Source organism: Ammospiza nelsoni, chromosome 9 (genome assembly GCF_027579445.1).
Source record: "Ammospiza nelsoni isolate bAmmNel1 chromosome 9, bAmmNel1.pri, whole genome shotgun sequence".
NCBI classification, from domain to species: Eukaryota; Metazoa; Chordata; class Aves; order Passeriformes; family Passerellidae; genus Ammospiza; species Ammospiza nelsoni.
Window position 1 is genome coordinate 19,644,905 of NC_080641.1, and position 24,160 is coordinate 19,669,064.

At 40.0% G+C, this 24,160-nt stretch overlaps 2 protein-coding genes across 7 annotated transcripts in view; one reads left to right on the forward strand and one right to left on the reverse strand.

Moving 5' to 3' along the window:
- Window positions 1–18,913, forward strand: part of BCAR3 (BCAR3 adaptor protein, NSP family member) — a 73,642-nt gene extending 54,729 nt beyond the window's left edge. For 3 of the 4 annotated variants that reach the window (XM_059478428.1, XM_059478429.1, XM_059478431.1), the window contains 9 exons: window positions 7,455–7,583; window positions 8,664–9,106; window positions 9,681–9,781; window positions 11,530–12,164; window positions 14,782–14,897; window positions 15,711–15,882; window positions 16,077–16,200; window positions 17,041–17,253; window positions 18,003–18,913. In XM_059478428.1, the coding sequence (XP_059334411.1) occupies window positions 7,455–7,583; window positions 8,664–9,106; window positions 9,681–9,781; window positions 11,530–12,164; window positions 14,782–14,897; window positions 15,711–15,882; window positions 16,077–16,200; window positions 17,041–17,253; window positions 18,003–18,190 (2,121 nt within the window). In that variant the 3' untranslated portion in view covers window positions 18,191–18,913. Of the gene's footprint in view, window positions 1–6,877; window positions 6,931–7,454; window positions 7,584–8,663; window positions 9,107–9,680; window positions 9,782–11,529; window positions 12,165–14,781; window positions 14,898–15,710; window positions 15,883–16,076; window positions 16,201–17,040; window positions 17,254–18,002 lie in introns of those variants that run through there. The other variant, XM_059478432.1, reaches the window with a different exon arrangement.
- Window positions 18,914–19,269: 356 nt separating this feature from the next.
- FNBP1L (formin binding protein 1 like) overlaps window positions 19,270–24,160 on the reverse strand; it is a 52,834-nt gene continuing 47,943 nt past the window's right edge. The window contains exons 12-15 of one of the 3 annotated variants that reach the window (XM_059478434.1): window positions 23,814–23,908; window positions 23,170–23,318; window positions 22,634–22,792; window positions 19,270–21,589 (exon numbers count right to left, since the gene is read on the reverse strand). In XM_059478434.1, coding sequence (XP_059334417.1) covers window positions 21,582–21,589; window positions 22,634–22,792; window positions 23,170–23,318; window positions 23,814–23,908 — 411 coding nt within the window. In that variant the 3' untranslated portion in view covers window positions 19,270–21,581. The other 2 variants (XM_059478435.1, XM_059478433.1) reach the window with 2 other exon arrangements.

Genomic DNA, 24,160 nt, shown 5'->3' on the forward strand with positions numbered 1-24,160 from the left:
TTACAAATGGAATGAAATACCAAATTGATCCATTAATAAACATGCTGAAGTTCTCAACTACCCCTGAGAGATTCAGACATTTTTCTGCATTGAGCTAAATTTTTTATGTTATCCAATTTAATTGAAAGCAGCATGTGGCCAATGTCAGAGATGCCTTGTTGTGTCCCACCAAAGCACAGGAAGCAGTACAGCACTTGAGCACTCATTTTAGTGTGTGAAACTGAGGTCTCAACAGCAGATATTTGGGTTATTTTCTCATGCATTAATAGAAAATATAATGATCAGTGCACAACATCTGAACTTTGATCAACTCATTATTGAGTCATGATGTGTTAGTACCTTTAATGATCCCATTTGGTTTGTTATAGCCATTTACTGTCAAGGTCAGCTTTTACATTGAGAGAAATAGAGAAACTTCAAGACAAGGGGGCTTCTGTTTGTGGTTGAAAAAGAAGAAAGTGAAAAGAAAATACTAAATTGTGACTTGTGCCACTTCCAAGCCAAAATATTTTTGTTTAAATTTGCATTTTTTGGAAGAGGAGTAGTAAATTAAGACTAAATCAGTGATAAATGGTGACTTAAAAAATGTGGAGGTCTAAATTAATGAAATCAACTTTGCCACAAGACAGGGGGGATTTTTTTAGTACTAGTCAGTATGGTTGTCATGATCAGAGGGGGAGGGGCCTTGAAGTTCAAGTATTTTCATTCTTAATTCTCTGCTATGATTCACCCTCAGCTGAAGCTGCACAAAAAGGGAAAGCCACTCCAGTTCTCAGGACTGCCAAGTGTTAGAACTCGCAGCAGGCTGATGTAGCACATCAGTGAGTAATGCACTAATGCTGTGAATGTGACATGAGTAAGAAGCCTTTTATAAGCAGCTCCTTACTCTAGTGCCATCTCTTATCTTGGGTGAATTGCAAACACTTTTTATAGATAGTAGATCTTAATTAATATTTCTTCAGTGTGCAGTGATCTAAATCTGTTCACTGGCATCCTCAGGCTTCATATATCCAGTTTCAGCATGTGTGTGGAGGCAGTTGGGTTTGATAACACGTGAGTTACATGGAATCACCAGTCAGCATTATCAGTCTGCCTTTCAGTGTTAGATTTGTTATTGTTGGAGAGGGGCAGATGTGAAAAGACTGACTGTTCAAAATTATGTGAAATTTTGTAGCTCCCCGAGCTTTGATTTCCCATTGTCTTGTTGCAGAGTTGGAGTTTTGATGAGTCTTATAATATAAAATTCTTTTCAATTTGCCATGGTATAGTTACCATTTTATATGCCATTTTATAGTTACACTGCAGTAAAAGTTTGATTATCTTCTATCATAAATATGTAGATAGCATAGGGCCCACTGGTGCTCTGCTAGTGACTTCTGTTTGATGGGAATGGGAATATTCTTCAGTAGGCATTTATGTATTTAATTTCTTGATACTACCTATTATTTAGGTATGTCTCAGATTAAAACAACAACAATAAACCTTATATAATTGCTAATATAATTTACATTTGGAAATGCAAATCTCTAGGGTCACTGGGTGGAGGATCATGATTTGAATAACACTCAACTCAGTATTTCTCAGGGTCTGTATTCCAAAAATTAAGCTCTCCTAGCTCTGAATGTGGTTACAAAGAAATGTGAGGATTTGTTGTAAGTATAATGGTGTACTGGAAAATGGTTGTTGAATCCACTAGAATTAAGTTTTCCCATTACCTTCACTTAACATTAAACTGATCTTTGTTCTAAAGGTCTTTTTTTAGTTCCCTCATTCTAAATAAGTATCTTGCTTATTAGTTGTCATGGTTTAAGCCCAGCTGGCAGCTGAGCACCACACAGCCACTCACCCACCCCACCCCAGCAGAACCGAGAGGAGAATCAAAACTAAACCTTCTAGGCTGACAAAAGAAGAGCTTATTAATTGAAATGAAGTAAAATATAATAATAATAGTAAATAATAATGAAAGAGGAAGAAAACCCAAGTGATGCACAATGCAGTTGTTTACCACCCGCTGACTGATGTCAGACCCCTCTCCCTGAACTCCTATCAGCCCTGCTTCCAGGTAATTCCCCATTTTATATACTGGGCATGATGTTCTGTGGTGTGCAATGTCCCTTTGGCCAGTTCAGGTCACCTGTCATCTGTGCTCCCTCCCAGCTTTTTGTGCACCTCCTCACTGGCACAGCATGAGACACAAAGAAAGTCCTTAACTTAGGATAAGCATGACTTAGCAACAATCAAATCATCAGTGTGTTATCAACATTGTTCTCATACTGAATCCAAAACACTGCACTGTACCAGCTACTGAGAAGAAATTAACTCTAGAACAGCCAAAACCAGAAAAAATTGGCTGCCTTCCTGTGAACTCAGGCAACTTCTGTTGTTCATAGCAGCAGAGTGAGAACATGCACATGATGGAGTTTATTTGGTTTGTAAAGAGCCATTGCAGTCCTGGGGAGAAGTTTTCATGATAATTTGTTATCTTTTCATCAGTAACCTCAGAAGCTGTCACCAGTTACCTAAAGAAGCCTGTGGAAACCTGGTGGCTTCAAAATTGCTGTTCTCCTGTATTCATTCATCTCTGAGTACATCACCCATTCTGTACCTCCTCCTACTTAACACAGCACTTGCTGCAGTCCTGTGTGAACTTTGTGCCCTCTGGAAGGTTACAGAAAGCTGCCTCTGTGAAGAATGTTCTAGGATCTATGGTTCAATTTCCAATCAGAAAATGGATTCCTGTGTTTAGAAATTGTCTTTTTCCAGTTAGTTCTTTCTCAAACAAAAGCTATTCAGAAATCACTGTCTGTTTTTGTTTTGTGAGGCCTTGGCCAATGATGCTGCTTTTCTGTGCAGGAGGAAATAAGACTGACAAGAATGTTTTTGAGCAGTATTGGAGCATTTGGTTCTACATGTAAATGTTCTGTGCAATTGTGTTGTGTTTGGTGGCCATTTAGTAGAGTTATAAGTGAAATGATACACATTTTACTCATTATAGATTCATGTAATTGAATATTTTTAAATGCTGGTATTCATAGTGACAGATAGGCAGTCTGGTTAGGATCACAAGGGCACAGGATTAAAGACTGAAAGGATCTCTGCAGCCAGTGAATTATATATTGATCCGGAATTGGAACTTTGACAACAAAACGTTCATTTTCTGTATAAACAAGTTCACGGCTCTCTAGTGGCTTGGAATTAGAGAAATTCCATTCTTTTTCACTTTTCCAGATGTTCTTGGTGTCCATGGTCTGTGTGTTCTCTCACTTCTTTCTTGTTTCATCTGTTTGTCTTCCATGCTGGTGTTTCCTGTTCTTGCCCCAGCATCCCCTTCATATTTTCTGTCAATTGGTCTTTCTGTTAAATTATCCACTTGGCTAAAAGATATGTAAATCTCACAAAATTTAAGTTTTTCATTAATCACAAAGTTTCTCCCATCTCCTCATTTGTTTGGAAGCTCTGTAGGACCTAGTGATTTGACCCAGTCAGAAAGTCACAGTTCAGCATTCATGGTGTACTTAAGCAAACATAGCAGCCCTCCAGTGCTGGAGAAAAGGTGGATTGATGAGAAATCTTAAATATGTTTTGGTTTAGATGGATTCAGTACATTTATTAAAACTTTAAACAAAGTACTAAAATTTTGGCTAAGGTAAGGACTTGACTTTCTTCCTCAGACCACACTTCAGTTTTCACAAAGACGTTCTCATTTATCCCTAATAACCATTTTATTTTCTTTTTTTCCTGAAACCTTTTTTCCTTTAAGGCAACAGGAAATCGGGTGGTTCCAAGGCTGCCTGTTGGGCTCATTTAACTGTCACCTGGCAGAGCTGTGTAAAGCACCAGGAAGTAATTGAGACTGGATGGGAATGTGGCCCCCTCTAGTCTTGTACCCGTAACAGACCTTGGCTGTGCTTTGTGTAAATAATGCTTTGCCAGAGGGATACAGAGAGAGATGATGTGAATTTTGGCTTCATCTCAGCTGAACGAGGGGCTCTAGCATGACAGATTTTGGACCACTTCCAAACAGTGTCTAAAATTAAAAGCCTTTCCCTGATAATTCAAATTGGTTTAGGAAAAAAAAAAAAAAAGAAGAAAAAGAAAAAAAATCCACAACCAAACAAAAAACTTTAAACACATAAATAATAAATAAATAAACCAAACACATCATCACCTTAGAGAGGAATTAATTAATATCAATACAGAAATTACTGTGGGACTTCTCTTTGTTTACTACCAGCCTCATACAGTAGATTATTCAGCACAATCTAATGTGAAAAATTCCATTAGGATGGTTGACACAGGAGCTTGGTATAGCAAGTTGCCTTCGAAGAGTGTCAGACACTCGCATGAAAGGAACCCCTTGGATGCATAAGCAGCAGATTATTGTGAGAAATTCCCATTAAAATACATTGACAAATTTCAGAGGCACAGCATATTGTGGTAGGTAGGTAAAGTCCCCTTCAAATTTACCCTAAATGAGATCACAGTTTGATGTTTTATTTCCTTAAACTTTGATATTTTCCAGGTTTTGGTATGCTAGATTAACATTTGCCTGGGGGAAAAAAAGTAAAATAATATGTAACATTAAGGATAGCTTGTTACATCCCAAGCATAGTTTGCTATTAGATTAATGGCCCTGATGGAGAAATCCTTTGTGAAATATAATAAACTGCCAAAGAGCTTCTTAGTTTATAACTGTTGACTGAAATTTTTTCCCTCCTTCTAACGTCTTGGCCCTCTAGGTTTTCCACAGTGTATGTAAGTAGGCTTGAGGGCTTTTGCCAGAGGGTGATAATATTGTATTACTAAGTAGTTATGTATTTTTATTTTAAGGACCTGTTCACAAAACAGGTCTGTTTACAAAAGCTCAGCATGGCAGAAATACCTTAAAATAGCACCAGGACTGGAAACAATGCAACTAAAATGTGAACAAACAGTTCTGGAAAGCACACACTTACAGGGAGTTTTGTAGGCCAGGAAAGGTATCTGTATTTGAAAACAGTGGCTGCTGAGTTGATTTGCTTTTTTATTCCAGGGATATCTGACAGGGTTGTTACTATTAAAGATCTCAAAGTATTTAAACTGAAAGTTTCCCTGTGTTGTTTCAACCATGTTTTGTTGCAAAATACATGGAAGTCTTTCGTTTTTCCCTAGATTATTTTTAAATTTCTTTTTACCATCAACTTCACTATCTAGTTGTAGATGTAAATTCAGCTTTCTTTCTGTCATTGAGTAGGAGCCAACAGAGTGTCTTAAGCAAAGAAATAAAACAAGGAGATAGTACTAAGTTGCAGCTGGATGTTTTTGTTTACCCTGAAGGGGGTATTTTAAAAGTTCCCCTGACATTTCTTTGTGCAGTCAGAGGAAAAGGTGCTTTAGAAAAGCCTCAGCTCAGTTTGTGTGCTCTTCACTCTACCTACAGCTTGTGTAGATGCTACAAAACTTGCTATCGAACTCTAAGATGTGGTAGTGAAAGGACTGTTAATTTTAGAATCTTTGCCATTCAGCTTTAAGTGGGTTCCCAGCCATTTGAGTTGGGAAATACAAGTGATAGTTGTGTGCCAGAGGTCCTTCACCTCTCCTGGTCTGATAGGTCACAAGGGATTGGAGTGGAGGGGGTATTTTCGGCCCTTCCCTGACTATGTTTTGACACTTGAATGTGCTTTTGGACTTCAGTCCTCACCAAGCCTCTTGTGTGGCTCCTTGTACATCCAGTAACTTCACCTCTTCCTGTTGTACATGGGTTTATGAATGAGCCCTTTCAGTCAAGGTCTTCTTTCTCTAGTGGCATGGTTTCTTTCTGCACAGTCTTCTCATAAAGCATAGAGGGAGTTGATGCAAAACCTTAATGTACAAAAGCACAAAGAATTTGCTCCTTGATGAAAGTGCTTGTCCATTTTGAACCAGATTTGTATGGACAAATAACACCCTATTTTGGTGCACAGAAGGGAAGCTAAAGTGAAAAGTGATTCTTTACCAGCTTGTTTTTATCTTCTGCCTTTCTATGTTAGCTACTAGTATTTGCTTAAGAGAAGCTTAGGTTTTTCTGAGAAAAGTGGAGAGAAGAGGACAATTTATCTCAGAATTTCTCTGGGCTCCCAGCATGTTTAAATTATCTTGGCAGCATGATGCCTCCTCTGGCATTATTCCACTAAAAATCTGCTGTCTGGTAATCTGTTGTAATTCAGTCTGCCTGAAATTGCAGGGAAGGTCGTTGAAAGAAGTGTTAAATATGTGCCACCTGCTCCCACAGTTAGGTGCTGTGAGTATTCACTGTGAAGAAGAAATTTGTGGAAAGAACAGGAATTAGCGGGCAAGCCTTCCCAGCTCTTTTTTAAATAATGCATGTGTTCCTCATTTGAATCAGTGTGTCAGTTAAAGGAACCCATGAGCTTTGGCTCATATCCAGACCTAAGAAAAAAATCCATAATGCACAGGAGCAAAATGCTGCATTTTGCTGGAGGGCCCCTCTCTCTCTCTCCTTAGCCCTCTCTTTTTTTTTTTTAATGGTCTTTCTCTGAAGAGAGGGTATACTCTGATTCTTTGATCGGTGTTGAACATGTTCTCAGGCTTTTGAAACTTTTCAGCACAACAAAGATGGGCTGGAGTCCCAGCCCTTGGAGAATGAAAGGAAGTTCAAAGTACTTCCCTCTTCTGAGTGCTTATGAAAGAGAATGTGGCTACTCCAAAGAAGATCCTGCACCTGACTGTTAGCAACAGCTAATCCATAAGGATTAGCCAGCCAGGGGGGCCAGCATGAAAGCTGTGCTCCAAAAAGAAATTAAGATAGAAATTTTCCAGAAAATTGCATAGTGTAGTTGTAAGTGGTGATGGAGATAGCTCCAAGCAAAACTCATGCCTGTTGTGCTAAGGGGCAACAAGAGGTTTTGTCCTTTAGGAAGGGAATATCTTGGATGTGCAGATTTAATGACTGTTAGTACTAAGCCCTTTAAGATTGAGATTTTACTTTGGCAAATTGGTTCTTTGGCAACAGAAATATTGAACAACTAAATGTGTCCAGCTTAGCCTGTCTTGATTCATTTGGAATGTTCTTAACTGGATGGGTTCAAAGGAGGCTGCTGGGAAAGAATCTGAATTTAAAATGGAAGTTTGAACAGGAGGAAGAATAGTGGAGCAGGCATTTGGGTCCAGCTCCATATTTTTGGATATAGTTAGGGTTCTTATTGGAAAGAGGAAGTAAGAGAAGTGACTTTGTAGGTGTGTCACTATGAGTTTGGTGCACAGGCAGAACACCGTGCTCCGTTCCACGCGGTGTAGAACAATCACACGTTATCTCACACAATGCCGGGCTTTGCAAACACAGCCTGGAGAGCCAAGCCAGCCTGCTGAAAGCAGCACCTGCATTCCAGTGCAGGTCATATGATGGAAGTCATAACCCAGGTAAAATGTTAATCACTAAACTTGGCACAGTTGAAGCTTTTAATCTTTTATTGCAGTTTTCTAGGGAGAGGCAGGTTATGGACAACAGCCCGGAAAAGCTGAAGAAGGAGCTGGAGGAAGAGCTGCAGCTGAGCAGTGAGGACTTGCGCAGCCATGCCTGGTACCACGGACGCATTCCCCGGCAGGTAGGTGCTCTTTGCTCTGCCAAGTGTGCTCTGAGCTTCTACAGACTGGCAGAAGCTCACTGATGTGCTCTACACATCTCCGAACTCATTTAGTAGGAACATAATGCCTATTTGTATGAAAGCTATGGTATTTATCACAGTTTGGCATAAAATGAGGCAGAGGAAGGATTCAGGGCAGACCCTGGTGGGAAATAGATATATTTCAGGATTTTTGTGCACTGAATAAATCTGGAAATGGAATTTTAGCTTTGTGTAAGAATACTATGAGCACATATTGTTTAGAGAACACTGACATTAATTTGTTCCAGTATTCTTAATGAAAGTTAAAATGTTTATTTTCTTTCTTGAGCTTGGAACTTGGGGGAGAGGAAGAAAGAACTGCAGCAAAATCAATTCAATCACTTACATTTTGATCCTTACAAACGCAGTTACAGACGCGGTAAGGCTGAGCTTGGGTCGGAGCTTCCGGAGCCGCTGGAGCTCCCCCTGCGGGCCTCCCTCAGCCCCGGGGCAGGGCCGGCTCAGCTGCCACCCTGGCACTTGGCTCTTGGCGTCCTTTTTAACTCATGAGAGGAATAACTCAGAAAAACAAGGTGTCTCTGACTCTTCCTAGTCAGTAGTATTTACATGCAGTGTTCACAAAGAATAAAAAAAAAATGAAAGCTTCTGTCACATAAGGTAACAATGAAAGGGCAGAATCCAGGATCTTGTATTAATGGCTTCTACATTTCAGTGTGACTATATTCAGATGCTTTAAACTTAAAATCCTGGGTCACTTCTTTCCCTTCATGCCTTATTTTCTATTACCAAACTAAAAGAAATACACATGCAAAAGTGAGTCAGCTTCTGTCTGCTGGCTCCCTCCAAGAAGCCCTTTCAGATCTCTGTTGTGGGATGAGCTTTTAACTAAGAATTGGAGACATAATTCTTCTACCACACTTCATGCTTTGCTTTGTATTTGTGACTTTATGTATTCTTGCAGAGTAGCCAAATTAATTCCTGTGTTTAAGAATATTTTGTCGTAATGTATTGTTTTCTGATTCTGGAAGTAATTTTTTATGTAATTCTTTTTCCTCAAAGGTGGCAGAAGGCCTAGTTCAGAGAGATGGAGATTTTCTGATTAGGGATTCCCTCTCCAGTCCTGGGAACTTTGTTCTTACCTGTCAGTGGAAAAATACCCCTCAGCATTTTAAAATCAACAAAACAGTTCTAAGACTCAATGAAGCCTACTGTCGTGTTCAGTATCAGTTTGAACTGGAAAGTTTTGACACTCTCCCTGGCTTAGTCAGATACTATGTTGGGAGCCGCACACCAATATCAAAGCAGAGTGGAGCAATTATTTTTCAGCCTATCAACAGGACTGTGCCTCTCAGGTGTCTAGAAGAAAAATATGGTGTAACTCCAGTCCAGCAAAAAGAGCCAAGCACCCCTGGAGGAAAAACAGAAAGTGCAAAAAGGCTGAGTCTTGGTACATCCAGCATGCAGTCCCCGGAGCAGAGCATACCCAGAGGAAATCTTCTGAGGTACCTTAATTTTGCTGTCCTTGTGGAAGGAAATGCAGTAAGTGCATCAGCTCCTGGTGGAGGTGATGTGAGTTTTCACTCTGACTTCAGATGGAATACTGGGCATGAGGGTTGGCTGATTGTTAGCAAAGGATCAACAAATCCACAAAGTGAGAACGAATGTAGACTCTGGAAGCACAACAGCACTGCAGTGACTTGGCAAATCCTGACCATGTAAGACAAAGGATTAAAATAACATCTTGCTGCTGCTCCAGAGCAGTCTGTTTTTCCGTAGTTGACTCCTGAAATAAAAACTCCAAGTGTGGGATAATGGATCCTGATTTCAGTGTCTGAATCAAATGTTCCATTAGAAAGGAAATACCTTCATAAATGCTGCAGGGTGACACATAGTATAGCCCATTTCACTGCCACTACAACAGCAGTTTATGAATAAATGAAGTACCTTTTATTATCATAAGCTGTCCAAGTGGAAAGCTAATGATCCTTGCACTGGTTATGATATATTCTGGCAGTTAGATATGTATTTTAAGTGCTGCATATATTATGTTTTTGTTTGCATTTTTTTTTACCCTAGAAACAAAGAAAAAAGTGGTAGCCAGCCAGCTAGTTTGGATCACGTTCTGGAGAAAAGATTCCCTTTAAAGGCTCACCAGTCAGAGAGCTATCTGCTAACAGGTATGTTTTGTAATTAGAAGTTTCATACTTAGAATTGGTGTGTGTCCAGGTGGTCTGATACCCTTCAGCCCAAAGTGAGACTGCTGAATGTTCTGAGTACTGTAAATACATTATATTAATGGCCACTGTAAGCTGTGTTAACACACTGCTTCTCTTTAACCTCTGGAACAGGATTTTTATTTACTATGCACCCAGTAGTTGAGAACCTTAGCACCCAACTCAGCAGGCTTCCACACCAAAGAAATGACAGCTGTGGTTGACATTAATACCTTTTTTAATGGTATTACCTTTCCTCACTTCTGCTTGACAAGAACTGGCTTGTTTCACTCGTGTCTTTCTGACAAAACATTTTTAAGTAGGAGTGGTGTTTCATGGAAATCCTGGTAACCACTTTTTCTCAGGGTAAACTATGCAGATGAGGTAATGCTCCTCACTAGGAGACAAACACTTCCATGGCTTTTGTACTCAGTTCTGTTCTTCCATCTCACTCAATCTCTCTACCCTCCATCCCTTTTGCTTTTTGTTCCTTTTGCTGCTGTTTGGTTCTGTGGCCACTGCCATCCTAAGCAAGGGATCCAGGGTGTGATAACACTTGGGGCATTTCATTTCTCAGATTCTTCAAAGGTTTAAGCAGTTGTTTCCATACTAACATGCTTGTGTATAGAAGCTTGCAATAATGCATCTCTTCCCATGTGGACAAACGAGTATTGACTTCCAGGGCTGCTTGTTTTGAATGTGGTACTGTTAAAAATCTTCATGCCTATTGTAGGAAGAGTTCTCATGATAAAGAGAACATTAAGTATTTGTACAGTGAGACTGTATTTTGATAGAAAGAGTGTGCTCCTGTGTTTTAACAGTGGGATGGACAGACATTTATAAGGTAGGCTTCTGTCCCTCTATTTGAATTGATTATTCCAGTCTGTAGCTGCAGATACTTTTATTTTGTACTAAAACAGCCTGAAGAGTTTTGCTGTGCATTTTGTCATAGGATCCTTTGAGTAGGTCCTGTTATCATATTGCTTAAGGGTGGTGACAGCCTGTGATTTGGAGTTTTTGTTTTCTATCTGTAATCAAGCAGTAACACCCACACAGTGCAATTGGCCACTTTGCTTAGATACTAGCAAATGCTCTGAGAATTGCAGATTGGGGATGTCTGACACAGGACTCAATCCCGTATTGGATGCCAAGGGTACAGGATGAGGCATAAATACACAGAAGTACTTGGATCCAGCTCTTCAAACTAGCTCTGTTTCACAAAAAAAATTAGCATTTCTGAAGTTCATTCCTTCCATACCTTAGTTCAGGTTCAGGCTTGACTTTGGGAAGTTTTGCTTTCATCTCAAACTTGTCATTCTCAGAAATGACTCATCTTGTATGTGATACAGCTGGAAGTTGCTGTTTTTGTAGCATAGATCAGGTTACAAAGAAACGTCCTATTCCAAGCCATGGAGGCCATCCAGCTCTGACAGGATAGCCTATGTATGCAGCAGGGACTGGAAGTATTGTCAGCATTACCACAGAATAATACTATGGTGCAGCTGTTCCATGTATTTGGGATTTTGGGAGGATCAGCAAGTGAATGGAATTTGCTGGCTAGGTCATTCCTCAAAATACACAATTTTGCCAGCAAATAATTGACATGATCTGTCAATATTATCCTTAGGGAATAGCATTAGGAGATGGACTCTGGCACAGGCACCAGGAATTGTATGTATTTTGGCCTTCTAAAGCACTGTTTCTCCCTGCAGGTTCAAGACATCCATCTCGATTACCTGAAGCAGATGCAAACTCCTGTCCAAGCTCACCTGCATTTAGAACAGGCAGCGAACCATCTCTAAGCCCCACAATTGTTCAGAAAGTCATCTCAGAGTCACAGCTAGGGGAAGCTCTTAGAGGATCAGACAGTCAGCTCTGTCCAAAGCCTCCCCCTAAACCCAGCAAAGCCCCCCTGATGAAGCTCCCAGATTCTCCTTCGGCTTCCCACAGCTCTGAAGGACACTACTGTGAACTAAACCCTGCCAGACATCCCACAGCAGCAAAACAACCCTTGTGTCAGAAAAACAGCTATGTGGAACATCTGGCACAAAAGGAGAGGGCAACATTCAGGAACTCTGAAACAAGCTATTTGATCCTTGATGATGATCCTGCAATGAACCCTGCAGATCCTTTAGAAGCTTCAGCTCAGATGGCTGAAGAAGACAGCATCTTTTCTGCACCTGTTTTTGAGACAGAGTCTACTTTTAAACCGAATGATTTTGAATCCAAACTACTTCCTCCTGAAAACAAGCCATTGGAAACATCCATGTTAAGAAGAGTTAAGGAGCTCTTCACCAACAATAACCCAAAGATTATTGCGCAGCATATTCTTAGAATGGATTGCAAGGTAAAAAAAATCATGTGTTTTATTTTATACTGTGCCAGTTTAGACTTTTTAAAGAACTGATTTGAAAAGAATAATGGGTAGATTTGCAGCTAATTTAATGTTTGTATTGCTTGCAGGAATTTTAGAGTGTTTGTTTTCCATTTGAAGAATAAGAATATTCACAAACACCTTGGACTAAAGCTCTCTCATCATGCTTGACTTTAGACTCAAGGTTTTAAGTTCCATATGTCTTTTAAATCTCCTATCAGTTGCTGCATACCTGTGATTCAGCCTTTCTCCTGTATTGGAGGAAGAGCTCTCTGTGCTGTAAAGCATTGTGGGGAAAACTGCTCACAAAAGGAAATTGCTGGTTAGGGCAAAGAGCAGGGAGACATTACCTGGTTGCCACATGGTCATTATATACAATGTTCAGTGGAATTAAATATGTAAACTTCCAAAACCAGCTGCTCTTCTAATCTTTGTCTGAGTTCCTGTCTTACAGCTGGGTAGGTGCTGTGGGAAAATAGCTATCAGGACTTGTGCTCTTCTCTCTTGTTAGAGAACTGTGCTAGTGGAATTGCTCAGAAAGATGTAAAAAACCACAAAGAACTGTTCTTCACATTGTAGACTTTGGTCAGCTGCCAGGAGATCAGCTAATGGAACAGAATGACAGAAGAATCATCTCCTAATGAGATGATGACTTTGTGTAATTAAAGGAATGTAGCTGCATTAAAATCTGCATTACTTTGCTGGCGTGACTGAGTGCTGTACGTGCTGCAGAGCAGCCACAGGAATCAAATGCTATGGTGGGTATCTAACCCCCAGTCTTTGTTGGACTTTGGGAGTTTTAGTCTTTTAAGAAGAGTTTGAGAAGCGAAACACGTGGCTCCTTACTGGGCACTGCAGACAGGAAGGGAAGTGGCAGTGGTGATGCTCCAGAAGCAGCCCATCAGTAGCACTGTGCTGGTGCTGCTGCACTGATGAAGGTCTGAGGAGGGGACAGTTCCCTGGAGCAGCCGAGTGTGTGAGCCCTGCCAGCTGCTGGGGGCTGCCAACAGCAAACACAGCTTCTGCCTTCCTCAGTAGCGCTGTGGGCTGCTGCTAAGTGAGGCCTCATGCAGACAGGGTGACTCAGAAAAACTCAGCGCCACAACTCCTCACTCTTCTCAGAAGTGGTAGATTGAGGTTTCTTTACTATGGTTCCAAGAGTATTAACAGCATTCTCTAACATTTTAGTTCCAAAATTCACCTTTTCCTTCTGCCCACCCGCCCTAATTTATCTTTAATGTATTGTTAAAGAGTATGTTGCTTAAAGGCATAGGATATGCATGCCTTAGAGAAGTAGTGAGTTTATATGCATGTATATAATATTCAATTAGCTCATTATCAGAGTACTTATTTTAAATACTGTAAACTTTGCAATGGAACTAAGGCACCAAGTAGCCTGCTGGAATTAATTAAGAGTCATTGGAGGGCTTTGCATAAACAGATTTTTGGATTTTGGAGCAGGAACAGTAACTAGCTGGGACAGGTAGAGTAGTCTGTCTGATGTTCACCTCCAAGTGCTGAGCCAATGCCTGTCATTTACTGGCAACTTGTTCTGTAGACTGCTCTGATAAGAACTGCATGATGCAATGGGATTGGCTTGTGAATTGGGCCAGAATGAATGCTTTGTACTGAGATCCCAGGCTAAAGGTCATGTATCCTGTGTGTGTGTCATCAGTAGTTCAGTTTGCCTTTTAAATAATGACATTTCAAATAAGGAATCCCCCAAATGTAAGTGATGAGGTGAGTGTTTGCCACTTGCATACTTGTGATGCACTAGCAACCAGTATCTCCAGGGTCTTCACATCACTCCTGCTTCTCTAGAAGTGAAACAGGTTTTTCTACAGTGCTGTTTTGTACTGGTGAGGCTTGTTGTGCAGCCCAGATCACTTTCATCATTTCACAGCCAAAAAAGCCTGCTGATGGGTGATAAACCAGAATATTGCAGGCAGATTGGCTAGTAACTATGTTAACATACAGGCCTTAAACCAGCAGATAATCCTACACCATCATATTAATGTGGTTTTGCTTATTATTAGCAATTATAATTGCTATTGAGATAGCCAGTAGCTAATGCAATCTGTTTAAGAGGCAAAGACAAATTGGTAAGGGTCAGCTTTCACATACTGACCTCCTTAGCCCCTTCTTTAGGACCCTGTGATGTAACCAGAAATGTTCTGAGCAGTAGATTTTTAAGAAAGGAAAAAGGCAAAGCAAGCATGTATGTCCTTAAGGCGAAGAGCAGTGCCTGACAAGGATCAGGCTGAGAGTGCACTGCATTTCCTGGAACCTGCACAATAATCCCTTTCTGGAAGCAGAGGATGGAGTTTGATAAAGCATTGTGGTTACACCTTTTATGTTTTCTGATGGCTTTATCACTTCAAAAAAAAATATTTCCTTGGCTTTTTTATGTAAGGCACTGAAAATGCATAGGATAAAGCTTTTCTCTGATGCCTGTATTGCAGTGTTGCATGCTGTACACTTAGCTCTGTATGCCATGCACTTACATGGAGAACCTCTGTGTGGCTAGAGTTTTTTAGGTGTTTTTAAATGTTAGTTTTAAAATTCATGCTGAGTTTTTTGCACTTCACAGGTGGCAAGGATAGTAGAAGTTTCTGAAGAGATGAGGAGGAATATGGGAGGGAACTCAGGTCTTGAGCTGATCACCTTGCCTTACGGACATCAGCTGCGCCTTGACCTGATTGAGAGGTAAATGTTCCTGCTTCTCCTTGCCAGGGCAGGTGGCCAGAAGCTCAAAGCCTGGCTGCACTGTTCTCATTTCCTTCAAGAATGCTCTCCTGCATCATTCCTGAATTCACATGTACAGATTATTTCTGGGATGGTATGTACATTTGTTTTGATTAGGAAAGGATTCCTTAACGTCATAAGGCAACTGTCCCATGTAGCACAGGGAAAGGGGAAAGGCGTTGAAAGCAGGAACAGCTGAATGCCATCAGCTCACCTTTACAAGCTCAAGGAAACTAAAATTCAGGGGATCTTTAATCTATCTGAGTATGTACGTGTGTGTAGAGGAGACTGAAAGGTAGTATCGTTCTGCAAGAGGCTAGAGGATCTAATAAAGTAAAAAATTATTAGCAAAGGTTTCTTAAAAACCTCTGCACAAGTCAAGGGGGAGTACTTAAGGTGTTTCTGGTTCTGGTGTTCTACATTTTCTGCTTCATATTGTAGTAATTTAATTGCTGAGATATTGGGGGGCAGTAGTCACAGGATTTGAATGTGGAGGACAAAGGGAACTGGGGCAATTTTCCCGTAAGTGTTCATTCCTTCGGTGCTTAAGCAGAATTTCATGTAGTTAATAGCATCTCAGGAAAATTTATTAAAACATTAACTGAAAGCCTGTGTGCATTTATCCCATATGTCATTATTGATTTTGGTGCAAAAATGTTGGCAAGACTTAAGTTTGCTGGGCGTGCCAAGATAAAAATTCACCTTTGAACTGACCTTTGAACACATGTAAATTTAATAATTTGTAATTGGTTGCATGAACTGTTTCACTTACAGGCACAATACCATGGCAATAGGAATAGCTGTTGACATCTTGGGTTGCACAGGAAATGTAGAAGATCGAGCAGCAACATTAAACAGGATTATCCAAGTTGCTGTGGAGTTGAAGGAGTCACTAGGGGATTTATATGGATTTTCTGCTATTATGAAAGCACTGGAAATGCCACAGGTAAAAATCTGTTTCTCTTTATTTTCCAAAATGTGGAGTTGTTTGATGGCTTATTTAATTTAATTTGAGCAATTTCTTCAAGACTAGAGAGAACATCAGAATAGTCTTCATGGCTATTCTATGACTTGGTGACTAGCAGTGTACTTTTCCTGCTGTGGACCCAGTAATGGGTATTCTCCATTTTGCATGAACAGGTCAGCAGATTAGAACAAACCTGGACGGCTCTAAGACACTGTTATACCCAGACTGCCATCATGTATGAAAAACAGCTGAAACCATCCTGCAAAGCTTTGCATGAAGGACAAGATGAGTGGACTAGTGAGTATGAGTGACATGTGGCATGTTAACCCTCTCCTTACTGATTTCCTGTGTGGGGAGATAAGGCAGCTGCTCTTTCCATAGCTGTGCATTGTACCTTAAAATTATGTAAACTTGTGTAATGCCATATGATTATGAACAGAAGCAGAGTGTGCCAGTCAAACATCAGTATGTGTTTGTAATGCCTGTATCCCTGCAGAATAGAACATTCTTCCCACATCCCAACTTCCTCTGTGTTAAACAGAAACTGACACATTGCATCATCTTGCCAAAAAAACAGGAAAAAAAATCTCTCCTCTAGCAGCTTTTGCTTCTTGCTTTGTCTGTTAGATCAGAGGATGATCAATAAAAAAGATGAAAAATAAAAAGAATAGGTTAGGTAATTCTGGGCACATTAGGTGCCCCTGTGCCAAATTCACTGTAGCTCTAGTTTCTAGAGGGACACAAGGCAGAGAAAATCATTTCTCAGAACATTTCTCCAAGAGAACAGGTAGACAGTGAAAACTTTTTAGCTTCTTGGATATTTTTTATTGCAATGACCAATTCTGGAAATGTTTAAAATCCGTGCCACTGTCTAGTAATTCAGCAGGACTTTCCCCTCTAGCAAATGCAGCTTTCCAACACCAATTGGTGTTGGTCTTCTTCCCCAACCAGTTCACTGGCACTTGGTATGACAGGTATATTTAAGGTAAGGTTTTTGAAGGCTATCTGTCCTCCATTTGAAAGATGGAAGACAGACAGTAGTTTCCAACTTTAAAAAGGACACTGCAGTTACAATACCTTCTTCAATTAATAGTAATGTGTGATGATATGAGATGTATGATCATTTCTCTATTCCAGAAACTATCAGTACTCCACAGAACAACATAACAGTGCCACTGCTGATGCCTCTTGTTACCCTGCTGGAGCGCCAAGCTGTTATTTTTGAAGGCATGGAGCTGTGGGAAAGCAGTGACCAGAGTGGTGAAATAATGCTCAGGCACCTGGGCACAGCACGTGTGATCGCGCAGCACGCCGAGACTTTCCGGCTGAGGGCACAGCAGCTGCTGCAAGGTACGAGAGAGAGGGGCTGCTGCCTGCCACAGGCCCCTGCAGGTCAGAGAGACAAATCCTGCTCTTTGGCAGGAGCTGAGAGAGCAGCAAGTGTCCTGCAGGAAATTCAGTCTGAGGACAACATTAATATTGTTTAAAAGCAGACAGTAAATTACTCATCACTACAGCAAGCATTTTTGCTAAACATACTCTTAAGTTCTCATGACTCAATATGCTGACCCTTCTGGCAACTGAACAGAAGTACAGTGCAGACTGAGGATAACTTCCTATCTTCTGTACAAGATAAAATTCCTACTCTGATTATTACAGTTAAAACACTACCCTAATAGTCTTTACAACAGTGCAAGTTGCAGCACTGAGATTGTGACCACTTGTGGCCAGAAAGCAGCAGCATGTTAACAATGTGACTTTATTGTTCAAACTTGCAGTGGAAAAGTTAAGGGACTGGGGAGAAATACAGCAATTTCTGCAGGCAGCATGTACACATCAGTAATGATATTGAGGGTCTCCCTGCAATGACAATTCTAGACATTAGAACTGAGCAAGGCTAGCCTATCCCAGTGTCCTTAGAGCCATCAGTGTTACCAGAATGTCAAAGCTGGAAAGGTTTTTTTTATGAGCTTGTTAAAATCATTGTGCAAACAGAACCTAGTGCAGCTTGTTTGGAGAGAAGACAGTTTAAAAGCCATTTCTACAGAATAAAAAAAATTTCCTGGTGGTGATCCTGTGGGATTCTTTTTACCTACTAGGTTTCCAGCCAGATGAAGAGCTGAGTGAAATCTTCAAGACAGAATTTCAAATGAGATTGCTCTGGGGCAGCAAAGGAGCGCAAGTTAATCAAAGTGAGAGATACGAGAAATTCAGCCGGATCTTAACTGCACTTTCCCGAAAACTGGAGCCTCCTCCAGTGAGGCTGGTGGAACAATTAAGTATATAAGACTCTGGAAACACTATTTAAGTGATATACTTGAAATAACTGTAGCATTCTTATGGCAATTTGATACTGCAGAAACTTCGTGCATTTCACAAGATGTTTAGAACTTTTAACTGCACAATGCACACTTGTTTTAAAACTACTGATTTCTAAACAAATTATTTATTTACTGTGTCACCAAGTCATTTACTGATCCCTCTAAACAGGTTATCCCTTTATTTCCCCAAAGTGATGCCAAGGAGTTTTAATGAGGCCAAGGAGTAAGGGCATTGGCATCTTAATATTAAGATGAAGCATATAGTGTAAATAAAATGATAGATTAATTATCTGACACGGCAGGAAATTTGTTGTATAATAGTCCTTTAATGAATATGAAAACCACTGTAGATAGAATTGTGAAGTGTATCTTTATGGAAAATAATTTGCATATTTACAAATCACAGAAACACTGCAAGTTGCAGAAATGATCCTTTATCTGTAACCAGAAGGCTCAGACTTCACTGTGCCTATGAAAGCAGGCTGTGTATGTGTTGGGAGAACTTCCCCTTTTTTTTAAGACAGCCTCTGTAGTACTTCAGCTTTTGCTGGGGCCTGCACAACAGCTATGCTGCCAGGAATGAATGATGAAAGGGCAAGAACAAACAATCCAGATAATTAAAATGCTTTCAGACATGAGTAAATGTGGGTGTATGTCTGTATTAAACTTGCTTCATTTACTGAGATGAATCACTTTGGTAAGTACTTTTTCCTTGGGTGAAGACAAAGAATAAGGTGTTACCACTTTTTTACAGGAAATGACCATGCACACAGTTCATTATACAAAGAGTCTTAGCAGCAAATCCCACTTTGTTATATACAGAACTGGTGACAAAGAGTTGTCCGGAGATGTTGTACAAATATTTAAGTCAGAGCTGCATGTGCTCATTGTCAGCACTGGAGTAGGATGACAAAAAAACCAGCACCAGATCTGTTCCCCCTAGCTACAATCACAGCAGAGGTTTTTACATCCAGAACAAGACTTTACAGACCTCATACTGAACATGTGTCTGTCAATCTTAACAGAAGACAAATGGGGAAGCTAATTACTTAGACCATGAAAAGATTTTTTTATTCCATGAAAATATTCTCAACAGAGAACACTATTTTTAAACAAAGCATTTAACATTTAGGAAATCAACATGTGCACAAAAAAGGATTAAAAAATTACTGGAAAATGTCTGATTGATTCTTTAAAACAACTCACGTTCAGAATTTTAGAGTGATTTATAAGCTGTGCAAGTACAAATGCTTTTTCCTATGTTTAATAACCCTCATACAAGTTGCACTATCCCTCTTGAAAGCAACCTGCCTCCAAAGGAAGCAAATCCTGGTTTCAGAAAAAAAAAACAGTAGTGTGAAAAGAACATTTAGTCTTTTACCAGGAAGTGTTATTACTGACCTCCTAGGCTGTTAGCCAGGCAGACCACAGGCCCTTAACCAGAAAATACACAGATCACATTTCTTCCTCTTCACAGAACTACAGAATCACAGAATATGCTGGGTTGGAAGGGACCCACAAGGATGACTGAATTTTCTCCAAAATAAAAAAGTACTAGATTTTAAAAAAGGAAAAAAAAAACCAAGGAAAAAAACCCCAATCCCAACAACCACCCCCCCCCCAAGAAGCCCAAACCCAAAAAACTACCTAAGTAGTTTTGTCAGTATTGAGTAATGTCACATTATTATATAAATAACCCTGTATACAAGCTCCAAAAATCTAAACTTTAGAGTTTAATAGGCCCCATAATAGACTAGGTCAAGCTGTGTAATAGTGGTATACATAACAAAAGGGAAAAACCTCTACACAAGTCACTCAAATTCAGTTTTACTGGTAGTACAGTTCCTAATAACACTGAAATGAAAAAGAATCCAGCACTGCTGCATCCACATATTGCTTCAGACCCCAGAAACAGGATGTTTTAATTATTATTCCATAATACACTGCCAAACAGCAGGTGGCTGGGTTGACAAGCTTGTGTTGATGTAAGTGTCCCTCCCCCCCAACATCTCTAGTCTAATTCTTATCACCCTAATCAATCAGATATGATGTATTTATCAATAGAACCACAAATGGGAGGCAAGACAACATAAGCAATAGGGGCACTGCAGACAACTATATTTACACGTATAAACATATCCAAATTTCAATTGTTTACAAGTAAAAGTGCACAAAGATCATTACGAAGTTTCACTCAAATGTCACCTGGTCCATACAATGAAGCATCACCTGGAAATGGACTAGCACTGCAGTAATTGAAATTGGAACGTCATAGTGAAAAACTAAAAGACAGTTTTCATAAAAATCTTTTAAAAAAATACTGAAGTCAAATGAAGAGATACACGTTTCAATGTATAAAATTCATGGATGCACCATGTATCCAGTAAAGTAGAGCTCTAGAAAACACCTACCATGGCTACCTCAGCAGCTGCAGCACTGTGAAAGAGCTGAGACACAAAGCCCTTTGTGGGATACTGTAAGTGGTAGTGTTGGCAAACAACAGATTTAGGCACTCTAGTTTAAGGCAGCAGTTGAATGGCAAGTGGTTGACTTTTGAAAACAGTCATTAACTTGCAGTGGTGAATCCTCTGGTTGTGCTCCAGGCTGTCAGTGCTCACAACAGGTTACAGAAGGGCTGAAGGCGGACCACAGTTCTAGGAGTTTCTCTTGATTGCATTGTAGGCTAGAGCTGAGATGCATTATTCCCCCAAATTAACAAAATACTTTACAGTCGCTTATCAGTTATGCCAAACATCTGGAATGTAATGATGGTTGCAGTGGTACTGTTATAGCAGCATACATGGATACTGGGATGAAACTCTAGTGCTGAAGATATTTAAAGAAAATGGTTTGTTACAAAACAAGATGAGCAATGATGGCAAAGTGTTACTCAGAACATGCCTGACTGTCCTAGGCATGCAGGAGGAGGTTAACGGCGAGCATGGAGGTGGCACAGGCAGACTGATAACTGACACAGGGCTCTAAATGCCAACGAAAGTGAGTTGGAAATGAGCATCTTTGAGAAAATTAAAATGGTGCACAAGCTAAAATATAGTTTGTGCACCTGGGACAACCTAGGACAATGAAAATAAAGCAATTTTAGGAGCAGTAGCCTTTTTGCTCTGGTTATGGAACTCTTATTTTCCTGCACAAATTGAAGATTTTGTAGTACATCCTTACCTATATATGGAGATGCTAAGGTGTTAGTGACTACTAAATGTATGTCTGCATGCATTCATGCAACTAGCTTGTCCCTTGGGCCTCCCAGTCTAGTACCCCTCCCCTCCCCACCCCCACCCCCCCAGCAGCTGCATGTAACCTCCTTCAAGATCTCGCCCATTTTCTCAGAAACCCGCTTCAGGAACCTGCAGTCCAAGAGGAAAAAGAAAAGAACAAAGTTACTGAAGGCCTTTAGAAGACAGAGAAGCGTGCTCAGTTCTAACAGGCCATTCTCAGTGGCTAAACATTAGCCTTCTACTTAATGCCACAAAGTCTCATTAGAAATACAAAATCAGCTTTTTTTTTCCAGTAATCAATTTGTGCAATGCAGCTTCCAATCCTCAGTGATTTAACAATGAGGATAATTACTGTACATTTAAGACACTGTCTTCAGACTAAACACGATACAATTCAAAGACTTAGTTTACAGGCACAGATTAAGAGTATAAAATCATTCCCTCATCAGGAGCAGAGAGTTTCCAGTAAGACATCAAGCACTACATGTGATCTTTTTTTGTTTGTTCAAGGTATCTAGAGTTAAAACAATGACATCATGTCCAATATAGAACATTCTACATTACAAGTACTGAAAAGGAAGGAGATAGGTCAGTGGACTTTCTGTCCTTCTTAATCATAATGTTTTTTCCTGAGTATTTTTGTTGAACTTTCAGAATCAGAAAACATTTTCCTGTTTAAGAAGTGAAAGCTGCCAAGTATTTGCTAAGGAAGGAAATTAATAATTTTCAGTAACTGAGTTCAGTTAGCTATTAGAGGAAAAAGATCTCTGGTTTAAGAATACAGTTTAAGTCATAAAAGTGGGAACAGTAAATCTTCGAGATCTTTAAATCTTAAGTATTTTTTCAGTTCTCTATAAAAACTAAGAATTCCACAGAACAAGCAAGAATCTTGGTCTTTTTCATTTCAATAGCTGAATTGGATTTAGTGCTCTGTAAAGCAGGAAAGCATAAGACATTGGTCAAAATTACAGACCAGTGTTAGATGCATAATTTAATGTGGTCATCTCTGAAAGAACTACAGCTAACTCCCCATGGAAACAACAGATCATTGCTGACTTCTGATTCTGTAACTCTTTCCATGAGTCTGTACAACTTACAATTTTTCCACTATTTTCCCTGGGGAATGTACAACTGAGAGCTGCCAGTTTTACTGTTAGATATAGGTTACTGCACCTTTGCTGTTTTTCTCTAGCGTTACATCTATATATGATGTTGGCACATAGCCTTCCTCTCCATTATGTCTTCGAGCTCTTGTCCACCCATCTCCTTTGTCCTCCTCAATAATGTACAAAATCTCCCCTTCTTTCATTGCTAGGGTGCCTTCATTATGACCTGGGAAGAACAAGAGGCAAGGAATTCTTACTGTTCAGACAGAATTTAAGTCATCTTTTTCCCAAGGCATAGTTTCCAAATTATATATAAACAGGAAGCATGAAAAATCTGTGCAAAAGAACATATGGCCAAACAGACTTAGAAAAAAATCCAGTCCCAATTTGTAAAGCTGAGTATTTTCCAATAGCTGTGCTAATATTTATCTTAAAACAGCACAAGTACTGCTCATGAATTAATTTGTAAAGTACCTTCATTGATCTTTTAAGCAATTACTTACTCACACATGTAATTTGTTTAAATCATTTTACCTGTCTTCTTTATAACAAATCATCCATGCCTTACAGTCGAAGAATCTCAGTGCACATGGTTAACCTTACCATCAAATGGATATATTGCCTTGCAATGTCCTATAGCTGGTAATGGATCATCATCTTCAAACTCGTCATCGAACTCATTGGGATGAGCGTGCTGCTGTGGTGGGCCACGAACCTCCTGGTTGGCATCGTCCGTGTAACTCCCTTCAGGGCTGCAATGCAATGATGGCAGCATGAGGACTCGGAGCAGGTCCTGGCTCCAAAACTCACAACATCCGTGCATCACAGAAAGGGCAGGTCATGGATATTGTACTGCAATTCCTGTTAGCAGTTCCAATATTACTGTCAGGTGATTACTGAAAAAACTCTAGCAAAAGCTTACACTATATTCTGCTTGAGAAACAAACATAAATTTGACATACCTGTCTCCACAGAACATGGAAAACTAGTGAGCCATGCGCAATGGAATTAAGACAGGTTGAAAAGGCACTGCTATTAATGAGTAGGTGTTTCAATTAGACTATTTTTATATGTTACCAGAATGGCAAGAAGAGACCTTTAGAAGTCAGAACCCATTAAGATTATCCTTTAGAAGGAAAGGAAATTTATCCACTCGGGGAGGATAAGTAACAGCCATCACTCCTGTAACCTGCAGAGAGCTGTACAGACTAGCACAGGATCTAAAGCAGTGGAGACAGAATAGTGACCTCTCTCGGCCCTGGGTGACAAGGTGGTTGATGTCGCTGCTGTGCCGCCTGTCGCTTCTGGCTGCTACTTTACCTTCGACTTCAGAGAGCCAGGCCTTGGGGAAAAAAGGCAAATGTTGGTGTCAAAGAAAAACTGATTCTAAACCAGCACATTGAACAAATGCATCGTACTGCAGACAGCTCACAGCCACACAGAGATTGCAGTCAGATGTCAAGTCTCATAATTATTTCACACAAAGCATGAATCTTTCATTTATGCTTAGCCTATGGTCCATACTAGCCTGAGGAAAAAATCTTTAATTACATGTGAATTTCAGAATAAGTGAATAATAATATATTCTCCTGAG